The following is a 17,843-nucleotide window of genomic DNA, read 5'->3' on the forward strand; positions in this document are numbered from 1 at the left end:
AATATTTTGTATCATAGTACATTGTTACAAATCACCTCAAATTTATTTTATAAAAAAGTTAGGTATGGAGGTTAGCCCACCTTATTTTAAGCGAGAGGGTAAAAAAAGTAAATTTAGCCCTTGAAATTAGGAATTGCAATCTTCCATTCGCCCACATTTTCAAGAAAATGTATTTATGATAGTTATAAATAAAAATATAAATACAGTGGAGGTATGGTAAAAAAATAAAAGCTCGTTTTATACTTACTCCAAAGGTATGGTAAATAAATAAAAATACAAATAAACTAGAGGTATGGAAAATAAATAAAACCTCTTTTTATATTTAGTCCATAACCCTCTTTCTATTTAAGAAGGCTAAAAAACGAGGTTTCATTTAAGTGAATCCTATGGGCCAAATACCATATTTATAAAAGAGGTATGGTAAATTAATAAAAATATAAATAAACCAGAGGTATGGTAAATAAATAAAACATTTTTTTATATTTACTCCATATGTCACCTTATATTTATGAACACGCAAGCGTGTAAATAAATAAAAATATAAATAAACTATAGGTATGGTAAATAAATAAAACCTCTTTCTATATTTAGTCCATAACCCTCTTTCTACTCAAGAAGGCTAAAAAAAAAGGTTTTATTTAACTGAATCCTATGGGCCAAATACCATATTTATAAAAGAGGTATGGTAAATTAATAAAAATATAAGTAAACGAGAGGTATGGTAAATAAATAAAACATTTTTTATATTTACTCCATAAGCCACCTTATATTTACGAACACTCAAAAAATGTGTTATATTTAGGTGAAGCCTATGGGCCAAATACCATGGGCCAAATTATTATTAATACCATGCAAAAAAACATTATTAACCCTAATATTAGTATTAATAAAAATAAAGATGGTACATGGTATTGACCCATGGTATTCACATGGAACGCCGCCTACTTAAAGGGGGGAATTAAACTAGCATAGATCCATCTTTACTATGGATCAAATATCGTGATATGCAAACTAACATAGAGCGAAAAAATATTTGATCCCTCTCGGGGCTTGGTAGATCAAGAGTAAAAATGGATCTTGTAATTTAATGTCACTTAAACATTTTAACTTGGTTAAAATAAAAAAATAAAATAAAAATCAATTATTAATTTTATTATTTTTTATAAATTACTAATAGAAGTTTTTAAGCTTCAGGTTTATGATAACCCATGGTATTGACCCATGGTAATACCATGGTATTCATGTGAGCATAGACTATTTAAAGGGGAAATTCTATCAACTTAGATCCATCTTAATTCCGGGTCTACCAAGTGCTGGGAGGGATAAATAGATTTCATCCCTCAGAGTGGTAGATGTGGAGCTAAGATGGATATAGGTTGGTTTTTATGATAATGAAGATATTAAATAGACTTAGGAAATTATAATGTAAAAAAAATCTTAAGGTGAATGGTTAAAGCTACATTTAGTCACTTCACAAAATTTAGTAAAAAATAACGATATCTCCATTAATATTGGTTTTTTTTATTTAACAAAAAAAATTTCAAAGCAATGAAATCTTAACTCTCTCTGCATCACCCTCGAAGAAGAGAGATAGTCGCTACCCAGATTTCCCACCATTTTTCAAACATTCTCAATATGATATCTTCATGGAAAAGTTAAGGTACTGATCTTGGATTAGTTGTTTGAAAAATATGTTGGTTTGTACAACCTTTCATCTTCTCTGCTATTCTTAGTTTGTCGTAATGATCTGTAGGGGTTGGTTCACTGCACCATATTGTCCTAAAAGGTGGAGATTGTGCACCAAAAAGGAAATTAATCCACATGTTACAACGCTGTTAAAAATGGTATGAAGGTAGTGAATTATGATAATAAGAAATTTAGATTGGGAGAGACGTAATTAAATTTTATTATTTAATTGAAGATTTCCAATTAAAATAATAATAAATATACATTTATATATTTATATATTGATTGGAAGGCTTCTGACAACGGTCACTTCTTTCCATTAGATCCCCTTCAGGGCTTTGGGATACCTACTACTGCATTATATTACATAGTTGGGGCTTGCTACTTGTTGGCGTGTTGGGGTAAACAAACTTGATGTGTTTTTTTTTTTTTTTTTTTTTTTTTTTTTTTTTTTTTTTTTTTTTTTATCTCGTAGTTGGAGTCTATGGAATAAAAAAGAAATTTGATAGCTTGGCAAAAGTGGTAGCTTAACAAAAGTGGTGGAGAAAACATTAATCTCTCCTACCATGACAAAAATGGCCGCTAAAACTTGCAACATTGTTTGTAGGAAGTGAAAATTATGTTTCTTTTTTTGAAACATGTATGTTAGTATATTACAATGTAATGAATATGTTTTATTATTATCATATATGGTTTCATACTTTAACAAAACATTCGCCAAGACTTCACAATGTTTTATTATTCAGTGAAAGATTTTCCAAGATCTTACAAGATAATGTAATCTGGTGAGGGATTCGCCGAAATATATATATATATATATATATATATATATATATATATATATATATATATATATATATATATATATACATATTATATTAGTGATAAAGTCACCTCCCATTTTTCCTATGTATCATGGGGATTCGCCCATTTATTATACATATAAATTTAGGGTGGTTCTTAAAATTTTCCCTGTTCGGGATGCTTTTGCAATCGACAGAGTACCAAGGTCTTGTATACGCAAGACTTTTCATTGCGTTGCGATTTGCGATGGCAATATCGCATCACAACCCAAACCTACCGAGGGCCAATTCTGTAATGCCGACCCGCTTCCCTGTTGCGATATGCAATATGCAATTATCGCAATGCAACCCTGATCTTCCTGGGGGTCGGTTCTGTAACACCTCCTTTCATCGATGTGCGATTTATGAAATGTGGGGACCAATGATGGCCTGCCAATTGGCGCCTCCTCATTCGCTAAAGGACCTTGAAACATCATCCAATCTTGCCATGTGTCCAAGTCAAACCTGAACTTTGACTTGCTCTAACTTCTGCATATGAGATCGGATTTGAGTGTCATTTGCACCGTTGGAATCAGAATGATGAGCTCTTCGATCTGAATCTAAGTTTATGAATATTCTGACACTTTTATTTTTTAACCTAATTTTGAGCACCTAATCACTTCTATACTATTGTCTTAGTTTGGAGGCATGACAAAAGGGAAACAATATCCTTTATTTTCAAGGGAAGTACGATAAATAATTTCTTAGGAAGTTTAAGATGAGTGAGTGCAAACCATCAACAACACCCTTGAAGACTAAGTTTAAGCTATGTACAGGAAGGATCCAAGGTAGATTCTATCTTATACAAGAAACCAGAAGATGTCTAATCTATCTGACTTATACTAAGTTATGTTTAGGGAACCTTTGTTTGCTGCAGATTTGTGAAGAATAAGATTTGCATCAACCTTTTTCAGTGCAGGTGGGTTTAAGAACAATAAAATATGCAATAACTAAGTTATGATAGCAATTATAACTAACCTTGAAGCATATCCTATTAGCAATCAAGAGATGAGAGAAATTATCAATCATCTAGAAGAATATCTCATTAGCTTTGTAACAACCATGGGTACATTATGCAAGTCACTAAATAATTTCAGATATTTGCCAGAATTCCAACAATTTTATCTTAAGATTTGTATATTTTTGCAACGTATTTATTGGGAATAATGCAAGACTGTATTTTGATAAATATGACAATATGCTTCGAGAATAAAATAGAATTCAACCTTTCTTCAATGCAGATGTATAAAGAACACTTGAACATGCATCTTCCATCAACCACGAGATCAAGGCAATTACCAACACTTTGGAAGCATTTCTTATTAGCATTGTAACAACCATGGTGCATTAGCTAAGTCACTAAATAATAAATACCATCAAATATTTCTAAAACTTCCAAAGTGACAATTTCATCATATGATTCTTTTATGATTGCAACTCAGTTTATTTGGAACAATGGAAAACTCTATTTTGGCCCATATGAAAAGCTTAAGATATATTTATTTCCATAAAATAAGTTTAGATATGTTTATTTACACATAGCAAATGTAAGGACAATGTAAAATTAAATGCAAAACCCAGCATGGGAGTGAACCCAAAATGAAATGAACTGATAATCTAATAATCACATTTAAAGATCCCCCTAAGGTCTTCCAATCACATATCAGAATAGAGAAGCATCGATTTCAGTAAGGAAGAAGGAAAAAAGCATCACCCTTTTCAAATTATTCTTATGATTGATAGAGCCAGCACATGGCCCAAGCACAAATAAGGAACAAAGTAACACCCTTTTAAAATTATTTTGCTAATTAATTGAGTATTAATAATGTTTTAGGAAAATGATAACAAAGACGACCTTCTTCCAAAACTTTTAAACATCAAATATAGGAAAAATGCCCTATGACGAGCATTTTGCTCGTCAAATTCCATCCCTGTAAGTGAGTATATTACAAATAGCAATTATATTATGGTTTAGAGTCAAACACAAATAAGAAACCAAGTTCTCTCGTATAAAGTGAAAGCCTTTATTTCAACAAATTGTTAATGACTTGAACTTCGAATTTGAATTTTTTTTTAAATATACATGAGAAGCAAACTAAGCCAAATATCATATAACGAACATATAAATATGATGCATTTTTATTCATAAAATTTAATTTCTAAGTTGCTTAGTTTTAATAATTTTGTCAAGTTGCTCACAAGGTTATCATAACAAATCAACTCTAATTTATAATATTTATTGTTTTACTTGTTCTCTCAACATCGTGCATAATATAGTCCTTGAAGCTATTCTATTTTATTGGATATAATTGGCTTGTATTCTAAAAGGTGTTTTAGAGAAAGCCGAGAGGATCTGTTTCAAGTTTTTATGATAAAGATCCCAGGATCATTTTGTCCTTCCTTGAGTCAAGTGGAATCATTTTGTTGTACCAACATTGTTGGGTGGGTGGGGGCTAAAAAATATTTCTATGTTCTCAAAAACCATTGCAGCAAAGTGTGGGTGGATGCTTCTCTCTACACAGTATCTGGACAATGGTGGTATACCAGAAGTATATTTCCCCTTATTCCCTGGAATATTGGGTGCGGCTTCAGGACAAATTGCGACAAAATATATTAGTTGTATGGAGGGATGCTCTAAATTCATTTGGTTTGATTGCTTCAAGTTTGACATGGAAGTTCGGAAATGGAAACAAGGTTAGGCTAGGGTTAGATCCTTGGTCGGGGAGTAGTGACAAACATAGAGTATCACAAGCCCTCATTGATAATATGAGAGATCAAGGATATTCCATAATTTCTCATATTAATAATCTTGCTCAGACTACCCTTTGGTGTCAAGGTTGGTTGATAGTTTCAACTTTAAATCTTCAGGTGGTTTTTCAAGACAAATGGTCTAGATACTTGGATGCTTTGTCTTCAATTACATTAGATTAAATGATAGAAAGGATGAGTTGGTTTGGGAATATGCTCCACATCGCATGTATACACCTAAGTTGGGTTATATTCATTTAAATTTTCTGTTATGAATGTTTAATTAATAATTAATAGTTAAACAATGATTAGTTTATTGAGGAGACATGTTTCAAAATACATGACCATTCATGAAGAGACACCTGCCTAAGTGTATAAGTGGGCCCTAATTTGTAATCACAGTCTCATATCAATTCTTTTCTACTATATATATATATATATATATATATATATATATATATATATATATGTATATAGATATATATAATAAAAGAAAAAAGACAAAGAAAGAAAAGAGGAAAAAAGCAAAAAGTTCAAAAATATATATAATTAAAAAAGAAAAATTATATATATATATATATATACTTAAAAAAACAAAAACAAGAGGGGTTCTTATAAGCCCCGATGAAAAAATAGTGACTAAATTTGCATGGGAGTTAGGAACTGCATTCAATAATATGAAAAAGTTCCTTTCACCATGGTAAGGATTGGAGGTGGCTATAAAAAATAAAATTCAAAGGCTCTCAGTGTTTGGAGATTATGTGATTGTCATCCATCAAATGATGAATGCCAAAGATCTAATGAGATCCTCATCTCTTCCAATGACTCTAAGAGTGCTTAGTTCTGCTTCCCAATTTGAAAAGATTGAATTCTACCATATTCTCAGACAATTGAATGCTAGAGTGGATGAGCTTGCTAAAAAAGGTTCTAACATGGGGCAAGGAAGACTTGAAATGGACAATATAGTTTGTTTCTATCCAATTCCTTAGTGCTCATGAATTTCACAAATATTAAAAGGACGACATGGGGCTTCTTCGCTCCAAATAGGCACAAGTATGAATTTTGGAATATCTCCCTTCAAAGGATCAAAGACACAACAAATTTCATTAATTTTGCAGCGATGGTTATGTGGCATGTTCTTATATCTTCCTTATGCATGGTGGCCAAAAAAATTGAGATCCAACTACCGATGATTTCCAAATCTCCAACCTATTTATTTTATGGCATGTATTATTTATTAGGACCTCAAGTGTCTAGTCTCTATGATCATTCTGAGACATCTGTGTCATTTTCATTTACGCCTCCTCTAGTGAGATATGATCTGGTTCTCCTCAGTTTTTATGTGTAAAGCCTTGGTTGGAAAAATGGATTTATGGAAGTCAACCGACGCCTCCTCATTCCTGTAATCCCTTTGTTCGACCAATCCTTGGTTAATGGAGGCAGATATTCGGTGGTTGCTTGGCTCGTGTTTTTGCATGGACCTCACCTATATATCAAGTACTTGGATTCCTCACAATGCAAATGAGTTCTTGGCTCACGCTAGTTTAGTTACATGCTCTTCCTTTATTTGTGGTCAGTGTAATTGTGTGCATGACTGTGATTCTGTAATGACCAATTCTCACGTTCCTCCTGATAACAATGAGGTCATTCTAGTGTTATACACGTTGTTGGATGCTTTGCATGCTTTTATTTTCTCCATTTGGAAGCTTGAGGACATGGTGGAGAGGTACCACATGTCATTTCATTTGTTTCTAGAAGCCAAGCTTCTCCAGCAGCAAGTTGGCATGGAACAGTCGATTGACAACCTCAGGGAGGAAATACATGTTGTTGGAGAACGTCTAGTAGCTTTAAAGATCACGAGGTCTAGAAATATGCCGGAGATTGCAGGTGAAGAAGGCACCAACATTGCTGTCGGAGGGAAGAGAGATCATCAATTCAGGGATGACGACACTAGTGGGACTAATTGATGTTAGCTCTGATTTGTCGTGTCAAGTTCTAAATATATATTTTGCTATGATACAATGTAAATTTTTTTATATCCTCGGAAGTTTTTGTAGGATTTCTAGTGTCAATTTCTTTAGGTTAATTTGAAATAGAAATCCTAGAGTCTGTAAATTCCTTTAATACTCGTTGGTTTGTAAAAAAATTGTCCTGGAAAAACTATGTAAGGGTTTTGATCCCTATTCTAGATTTGTTAGTACTAAGCCATTACATGTTCAATTCAAAATAAAATAAAATAAAATAAAAACGAAAAAGAAAAAAAAAAGAAAGTCTTAGCTGCTGCCACGATCTTCGACGACCAACAAACCATTTTCGTGTCATGGATAAACATAGTGCCACCACAACTGACAAACCAATGTTGTATCGTTGATAGAAAAAAGTGTTGACGCAGCCTCATTCTTCTGTCGAGCTTGATTTCCTTGTTGTCTTCCAACCTTTTTCGGTGTGCTTCTATGTTGTAACATTATCTAGCCGCCACTACAAACTCCTCCAATGGCATGCTCTAGGTGAAAACATACAACTTGAGTGGGCCTAATGGTTAAGAGCATGTGTTTCCTCCTAAGAGGCCACAGGTTCAAAACTAGAGGGGGGTAGAGTATGTATGCCTTCGTGGACTTAGCAGTCAAATCGTTGCGCAGAGGTGGGTCCCTTGTCCCACAAACAAGGGGGTCTCATACACCAATTTGGTGTCTGGCTTGGCTGTGACCTTAAAAATGGATATTATTATTATTATTATTATTACATTGTGCCACCACTCCAACTGTCTAGCCTTCCACAATTACCATAGTCGTCAGTAGAATAGTTAGTGCCACAAATCGTATGACCACTACCTTAACAAATGAATGCACAATAAAACTTGTAGATTACTACACCATGGAAAATTGTTGGTTTCAATCTTGTTGATATCTAACTCGAGGAGATTGAAACCAAATATTTTCCATGGTGTAGTAACCTACAAGTTTGATTGTGCATTCATTTTCTAAGGTAGTGGTCATATGATTTGTAGCACTAAACCCCAATGATGAGGATAATTACCTGGAATGAACAAGGATTGAACAGAAAATTTGAACACTGCATCCTGAAAAATCTCATCTCGAAATAAAATCTTGACATTTTGTTACTTCAAGAAACAAAATGTACTCATCAACATCTTACCCAAATCATACCATCCTTTTGGAAAAACTGCGACTTCTTTGCTCAATATGCCCAAGGTGCCTCAGGGGGCCTAGCCATTATATGGAATCCTGCCACAATCATAGTCACATATGCCTTCTCTCATCCCATAATTCTCTTAGCATGTTTCCAACTGATGGGTTCCTTGCAAGATGGCTATATTTCTAACATATATGACCCAACTTTTCCTCATGATAAGAACCTTTCTTTCTAATCTATCCTTGACAGAGAGGATGATTCTCTCGAATCGTTGGATCATAGGGGTGATTTCAACCTAATCTATTCACTTCAGGAGAAAAAAGGAGGATTTCGACACCTAGAGGAGGAAGTGTGGATCTTCAAATCCTTTATAGATGTTGCTAAATTAGTAGACATTCAAACAAACAATGGTGTTCACACCTGGAATAATAGATGAGGGGGCTTGTAGCAGGTAGCATCCAGACTAGACGATTCCTCATCTGAAAATCTATTCTAATCTCGAGACTTACTATGGATGCCTTGATTCTTCCTAGCCACGATTTAAGTCACTGACCTATAGTAACCCATATGGGATGGTCCTCCTCGCCCAAGAATCGGCCATTCAGATTCGAAGCTTTCTGGTTGTGGCATCCCAATTTCTTCTCCAATATGGAATCTTGGTGTTAAAAGTCAATAAGTATCACGTGTTGAATCATGTATCATTTCCAACAACGCCTCAGATTTGTCAAGCAAAAATTGAAGGTGTGGAATAAGGATGGCTTTGGAGATATCTTCAAGGAAAAACATAAGCTAGAAAAACAAATGGTAGAAGTGAAACAAACTATAATTAATGTAGGACTCTCCAATCAATTGAAATATGTGGAAGGGACACTAAAACATCAATTAAGGGAACAACACCTGCAAGAGGAAATCCTCTACAAACAAAAATCAAGAGTTCAGCGGCTACAAGAAGATGAGCGCAATACTAAATTATTTCATAGATCTATATGCAACTACTGTCAGAGGAATTTCATATCTAACCTTCGAGTCCACAATAATGAAGAGATATCCAATGTCCTCTCACAACATTTCAACACTCTTCTTAAATAGCCGCTCCCAGATAGATGGATGGATATTTGTAAAATAACCCAACACATTCTGCAACTAACTAATATCAGTAAAGAAAAATGTTATGCTCCTCAAGGAAATCACCTATCATGAAGTAGAGGAAGTTGTTATGAGCATATCTCACAACAAATTAGCTAGGAGATACATGTTTAATCTTAAGACATTAAACTTGTGCTATTGGATCGTTTTTTCAAGAGGGCAGCCCTTAGCAGCAAGGATAAGCTCATGTATATTTTTTAAGCAGTAATTCAAGCCGAGAATTCACAAATATATATCTATATATCTATATATATATATATATATATATATATATATATATATATAACTCGAGGAGGAGGCAACCAAATTCAAAACAATGCGACCCTCGATACTTAAACCATCCATTAATTAATAATTAAACCAAAGTCATCTAAGGTTGAAATTCATTGTCATATTATTGAATGAATTTAAGCCATAGTTGTACCAAAGGGAATTAAATAAATATCATATACAACTTGAAAAGGAAGTTATTAAATTAAAAAGTTTTAAAATGAAGTTAAAAAAATAAAAATTAAAGATATTATTATTATTAAAGGGGAAGTCAACAAAATACTTAACAGTATTGGAAAAAAGAAATATATATATATATATATATATATATATATATATATATATATATATATATATATATATATATATATATATATATATATATATATATCGTTATTCAACCAATATCTTCATAATTATTGAAGAGCTTATAGTGTATAGTTATAAGAAAGATAAAAAAATTTAATTTATAAATTGCAAGAAAATATATACTTCAAAGAAGTCAAGAAGAGTAGAAAATGAATTCCATAAACAAGTAAACATTTTGAACTACATGTTCATTTTATAAAATGGAAATCGGGTATGGGTGGATTCATAAAAATTACAAATATGTTGTCTAACATGTGGGAAATTGTTTAGTATGGAAGAACGTCAAAGTAATAAGTAGATGCGAATGAAAAGATTAGAGGAAGAACTTGGAAAACTTGAACAAAAAATTGAGGTATCAAAAAAGAAACCTAAAGACCTCAGAGATATGTTATACATACAATGTGTCAAAAAAAGAAAAGGATGATTTTTTTTTTTGTGTCTAAGGGACCATAGTACAAAACTTACTTGCAAAGGTGAAGAAGTCCAAAGATGCAAAGAAAAAAATAGAAGAAGAAATTTAATGAGAATCTATCATAAAAGGAAGAAGAAAATTTGTGCTTAAAAACCCTTAATCAAAGGTTAATAGAACAAATCAAAGATTTAAAAATGAAAAGCTTGAACATCAAAACACTGAGAATAAGGTTGATGAATTAGAAACTGAAGAACTCCGACATCTCAGAAATCATAATTAAAGTATACTCACTCAAATTAAGAAACTTAAAAATGATAAGAAATCGTTGAAGAACAAATTTGAAGAATATATCATGAAAAAAGCATCAAAATCTTCAGACATAAGAGTCCAAGTTGAAGAAAAAGGAACAAATATTGATCTAGTCAATATCACAATCCAAGAAGATGATAAACCAATTGAAGTAAAAACATATTCTGAAATGTTGTGCTTCAGAGGATGAAAATTCCAAGTGAAGATTATGTAACCAACTCAAGAACATTAGTACCTGAAATAAATATGGAAATTGCTACACGCATGATAAGGGAAAATCAAATCACAAGAACTCCTTATCAACATCTGAATCACAAGAGAAGAAATCTCAACCAGTCTTCTTATCTATATCACCCAGAGCAGAAACAACAACTTATGTTTCGAAAAATATTGATGTCAACACAATTCAATCTTGTGATAATAATTCATCCCAAGTTTCCAGTAATTGCAAAATCCCACAAAAAGATAATTTGGGATGGTTAGATAATTCCACAGAACGACAATTTAGTACCACACTCAAAAATTCATACCATCTGGTATCACCAAGGATGACGGTTCCAAGAAACGAGAAAGATAAGAAGACATTACAAGACATAAAATATATCAAACCTTTTCATTAATAAGCTTTGAGGACAAATATTTTCTGAAGGGGAAGGCAATGTTATGAATGTAAATAATTAATAATTAATAGTTCAACAATGATTAGTGTATTGAGGAGGCATGTCTCAAAATACATGACCCTTCATGAAGGGGCACCTCCCTAGGTATATAAGCGAGCCCTCAACATGCAAATCAGAGCATCATTATATTAAGGTGGGCTTGGGTAGAGGTACACACAACTGGGCAGAGCTATCAACATGCAAATCTCTTATTTCTTTTGCTCAAGAGAAAGGGTGTGATTAACTTCAACTTTTTAGTGGTTCTTTGTTGGTGATGAATTGGGTCAATGAGGCTCAACTATGTTAGAACATATCCCTTGTTCATATTTTGGAGGACCTATTAATATTGAAGCATATGTTTTATTCCTTTACATGCATGCATGTTTACAGGTAACGAAATGGGGATGCTGACAAGCTTTCTAAGGATGGGTTGTGTATGGATTAGGGGTTATGGAAGGTGGTTGAATTTGTTGGAGTGGAGCATTATTTGTATTTCCACAAGCTTTACATGGACGAGATCCTTTCTGTAGCACATGTTTAATTTCTGAGACTATTCAAAATTGTTTTTGTTTGGATGCTTCACAACAAAAAAATTTGTACGTAATTCATATGTTATTTTTGTTACTGTTATCAGAGGCTGCTAGTTTTAAAAACACTATAACAGAGTTTTATTTATATGGTTGATACACAAAAAATGTAAAACCTTTTTGACAAGATAATAATTATTTGATCTAAGACTTTTGTAATCCATAATAATTTTTGAAGAAGCTTGCGAATAAATCACATAAGCATTATTTGAGCGTCAACATTTCGAACCTACCAATGAAATTCGTCATCAAAACATAAACAATATTCTACCGAATACACCCTTTAATAATGTACAAAATATATTTTCTATATAAATACAATTAAAAAAAATCCTAAATAATATAAGATTCCAAAACATAATACCATATATGATGCGTTTCTATTCATAGGTTTTAATTTCCGAGTTGTCAAACCATTAGCTTTGAGTTTGATTAATTTACTCAACTCACCCTAAAAAGTTATCATAACATATCAACTCTATTTCATAATATTTATTCGTTCTCTCAACATTCTAAATAATATAAAATTTCAAAACATAATGAAATTATTAGCACCATATACATAGAAATCTCTTTGCCAATTTTATTTCAACTAAAGATATATTCATCCAAAGTCGTGACAACTTTGTGAAGAAAAACCTAAGAACGTTTACATTTGAAGTATGAGAATTGATTTTAATTAAAATATACATTAAGTTTAACTATCTATATATATATTTAATTAATTAATGTGTATTTAATGTTTTCACTGTAAATAGAAAAAAATAATACATTTCCATTTTAATTAGTGAAAACATTATTTTAAATTATCAATATAGAGAGTATATTTAATAATTAGATTAATAAAATTATTGATATAAATATGTTTTATAAATTATTGTTATTTTCATTTTACATTTATTATGTATGTATGTGAGATTATAGTAACAAAAACTAAATTACAATATTAACACATATAATTTATAGAAGTAATTAAATATGGGGCAAAAATATTAAGATAGAAATATGTCATTGCAACAAAATAGCTTATAAGGTGACACAAATAACAACCAAATACTATCCACTAAATATGATATTAATTTTTTACTATTTTAGTATTGGAGATCGACCACATGGTATGACATTCAATTCATTTACAATATTAGAGCAATATTGTGAAAGGATGTTATCACATCAATATAAACACTTACAAACATTCAAATTGGTTAAGTTTTAAAGCACATAATATATTGTAAACCATCTTTATCACATAACTGTCTCTTAAAAATATCTCACTTAAATAAAATACAAAAATTTATATTTCATTTATTTTCTTTTTAAAGAATATTATTATTAAAAGGACAATTTACTAACCAAATTTATTTAGAATGTTTTCTTGAAGTAAGTGCACCTACTAAACTCCCCCGATGGGGGTGTTATTACTAAGGCTAACGACGTCTCTTTGTAAGCAAAGCCCTGTCTATAAGAGTCTCAAATCCGTTATGGTGTGGCAAAAGGTTGGTGGAGGGCATTGGATGGCATACTGCAAGTTTACTTGTTATAAATATTGGCTTGTCTCTCTGGAGTGGCAAAAGTACATACTCTATAGGAAAGGTGGTGAGGTTGCACCCTCGCCCTCCTTTACCTTGGATTGTTTGGTGTGGTTGTTATTTGTGTATATGTTGCATGTGGGTACAACTGGGTTTCTTCAAGAGATTGTGCCTTATCTGGGGAAGCTGTTAAGACGCAGATCGGTATTGTGTACCATGTTTCACCAATTGTCTCTGAATATTGTTACACTAGTTATGCTTCAGTTCATCCTTACATTCAGTAAGTCTATTGCTTGGTTTGTTATTGTGTTGCAGCTTTGCATTTGACTCTTTTGAGTTTTTTGGGACATCATCTAGTGTATATTATTGGTGAATTTGGTCTTCAACTTGGTTTTTTTAATTGTTTCTTTATATTTAATAAGGGAATTGTCTTACTTGGTAAAGTGTCGGCTCTGTTGGGTTTTAGCTAGTTTCTTTTCTAGGAACTCCTAGTTATTTATTATTGGGCGTCCTTTCCTCTTATCTTAGGGATACTCCTCTTATTTTTTTTGGATGCCAAATTGGACAAGAATTTCTATGCTATGGGGAAGCAAAACGATCTTGTCATGAGTTTGGGTTTTGGGTTTTATAAAAATCTAGTTTGGTTCTAAGGGATTTAGAGTCCTATGTCATTGAGTTGTCCTGAATTGGGATATTTGCTTGAATTTGTTCGTCTTCTGTGGAGCAAGGGTTCGTCATTTGTATGTCATCTTGTTTTGTTGTTCGTGGTTCGTGGTTCGTGTTCTTGTTTAGTCTGCTCTCCTATTACAACCATCATGCCTCTTTGTTAGAGAATGATGAGTAGGAGGGGTAGTATGGGTTATGTTGGCTCTAAGCGAACACAACCTTTTGCATTTGATTCTGTTGGAATTTTTTTTGATGCGGTCCCTCTTGAAGTGTGGAGAGAAATTGTTCTTTTGGAGGCAAGACAATCTAACGACCACCGCTACGATTTTGATTCTAAGCTTCAGACGACATGTTCTATAACACCCTCGTCCCACACTTCCCAAGTTCACCGATCCACTAGGGTAAATATGTGATGAAGAGTTACTATGATAAGACTTAACCTCCTAAGTACAATTAAGGAAGCGGAATCAACTTGAAACTGAAACCACTGACCTTCCTCGGGAGCTACATGAACCACAAGAGCTAAACCACCCCTCTAGGTGCCCAAACCTTGAGTCAAATTACTCTTTTACTAACATAAACTCCCAGTCACATGTAGAACCCTTCATCCATACGACTGTAGGCCTCCATTCGCATGCATAATCCTACAAGGGAGCGAATGCAGTCCCAATTTCCTAGTTTTGTGCCTACAACCACGAAATTTGTGCCACCTTTTCAGAGCTAGACTCCAGATCACTGGCCAGAACTTGATGACACTATCCACAACAATAAACAACATAAAGACAAATCCTTTAACACAAATCTTGATCAAGGACTTGAACTAAACAAGCCTAACCATGACATACATTTCATCAAACATATGGCAAACATGTAATCTAAAGGTCATGAATGCATATATAAATATAGGTGTCTGAAACTTATCTAAGATTCACCAAGGTCTAATTCCCTCTTATAATAGCTGCAATAACATTTTTTAGTCCAATCATACCATTCATATATTCATCAAACATGTCAAGATCCATAAACATTATACATCATATAACCAACATATAAATAGAAAATAACCAACATATAAACCATGGAAACTCAGTCATAGTATCACTGTCATAATCAATACATATGCTCATAGATCACAATAGAAAATACCTATTATTAAAATATGAAATGCCAACCAAGTCAGGGACTTCCACATACCACCCAAACATATATTGGGTTGAACCAAATCTTTCTTTCAACCAATCACCCCTGTGCCATATTCCAGGCATGAATGTGGGATCTCATGGAATAAACCAACCAAAACCAAACCATGGCTTCCAGAGGCCAAACCACCTCAACTCTTAATTAGTGATTCCACCTCATGGTTGAACATCACTAACCATAACCAGATTGGTCTCCACCCAAGTTTTGCAGGGCTCTAGAGCATTTGTTCCAACCTGGATTCAGGACTAGTAACTCAACCTATAACTATCGCAGGGCTCCAGAGCATTTGTCAAGCCAAGGCTCCAGGACTAGTAAATCAACCCAAGTTATTCCAAGGCTTCTAGAGTGTTTTTCCAACCAAGGCTCTTAACTCAACCCACAACCATGAGGAAAGTGAGAACCAATCAGAAAACAAATGGGAAAACCTGCAGCAGCATGACTATCCAAGAAATGGCAAGGCCAGGCAAAACCATTGTCAATCTGAGCAATCCTCCATGCCAATGACAACTCATAACCAAGAAACCACATTCATGCCAAAAATAGCAAGGAAACCATACATGCAACTCGATACCTGCAAAGTATCCCGTTGTCCCCTTGCACTTTCCTGCTTTTCCTTTGCCTTCTTTCTCCAAATCCAAAGTATTTCAAAATCCTCCAAGAGTGCTCCAAGAAAGCTCTAAGTGTGCAAGAGTAAGAGAGAGAGAGAGAGAGAGAATAGAATAAGAGTGCCAAAAACTAAACTGACAAAAGCCATGAACTGATCGTCAAAAACCTTTTTATTATTTAGGCCTCTAATTTCTTCATTTTCCTTCATTTTTACTTCAATTTTCCTCACATGCAATTTTGTGACCTTTCACCTTCCTTTTCTCCTATTTTCCGTTATTTTCATAAATAGAATGCCAATTATTACCACTTTTTCTTTACCGATACCTTTGCCAATTTCCTTAGCCATAATAAACCAAAAGTGACACCCACTAGGACGCTTTTCCCACCATTCAACTTGGAATACGTATCCCATGACCTTGGTCTTATATTTTTTTTACATGGAAATTCAACCAAGGCTGTTACAAAACCCTCCCCCTTGGGAGAACACTATCCTCATTGTTCTATGACACCTATAACCAACAAGACCATTGAAAACCAAAACATACTACCTATGGAGCTTTATAACATAGCTCATTACAATGTTTACAATGACCACTTCTAAAACATGACAAACATACCGTTTACTGGAGCTTTCTAACATAGTTCATTATGGTATTTATAATAACAACCACATATATACTCATACACATTTACTTCAACTAGAAAATAATAATACTATCTATGGAGCTTTATAAATTCAACTCAATCCAATATTTACAATAATATACACATATACATATATGCACATTTTCTCAACCAACAAATAAAAGGATATGTTACCTGCATCAGCAAAAAAGGAATCCAGAGGCTCACATCACCACTCTCAAAAGTAATACTAGGATCCACCTCCTTCCCAGGAAGCCTAGAACTACTGCCAAAGGCATATCCGCATCCAATGTCCAACGCTACAATCCTTGCGCTACTTGTTCTCTTAGTGAACAGTTACCGACTCATTGTTCTAGGGCACACTCCCAATGTGCTTTTGATTCCATCTGACAATGTTAGTGACCAAAACAAATGTATTCCTCGACCTTCCCTTCTCATGCTACATAGTCTCTCAGGAAATCCGGTCATCCCCTTCTGTGTAGTCACACACCTTCCAAGTTCCGTGGACATCCCCTTCTTTTCTACACAGTCCCTTAGGTGACCCCTCCCTTGTCAAGGTCTCCTCGCATCGAAAATTCCAAAAACCAAGGCATATCCCTGTCTCAAAACCATCATACCACTCATATCATGCTCATGGTAATCAATGGACACTATTGGCTACCAGTGTCCCACAATGGGCCTGTTCCTGAATGCTTTACCAACATATTGTTGCATGTTCCATTCCTTTGTTTTTGCTGCTAATTCTTGCAGTCAATTTCAACCACCCAAATCGGGCATTTTCCATGCTTTCCTGTACCAAGCACATAATTTCCATTAGATTCAAAACAAATTGAAATAAATTCTAACCATACCTCATTGGTGGCTCGTCAATAAGGTATACTTGAAACTTTGTTCACTTCCTGTCACAACAAGTCAACCTAGTTGTTTGATCAAATCATCATGTATAAACATTCACATCCGGTTAGCTCAAAACACAACCAACATAATCAAAATCATATATCACATGTAACCATCAT

General features: G+C 33.5%; 1 protein-coding gene across 1 annotated transcript in view; it reads left to right on the top strand.

Moving 5' to 3' along the window:
• Window positions 1–12,020, top strand: part of LOC149225634 (delta(3,5)-Delta(2,4)-dienoyl-CoA isomerase, peroxisomal-like) — a 101,204-nt gene extending 89,184 nt beyond the window's left edge. Inside the window, exon 2 of the mRNA XM_089377215.1 lies at window positions 11,985–12,020. Coding sequence (XP_089233341.1) covers window positions 11,985–12,005 — 21 coding nt within the window. The 3' untranslated portion in view covers window positions 12,006–12,020. The remainder of the gene's footprint in view (window positions 1–11,984) is intronic.
• Window positions 12,021–17,843: the final 5,823 nt, after the last annotated feature.

This window comes from Pinus tabuliformis, chromosome J, assembly GCF_031772625.1.
Source record: "Pinus tabuliformis cultivar Carrire ecotype Pingquan chromosome J, CPIR1, whole genome shotgun sequence".
Lineage (NCBI taxonomy): Eukaryota > Viridiplantae > Streptophyta > Pinopsida > Pinales > Pinaceae > Pinus > Pinus tabuliformis.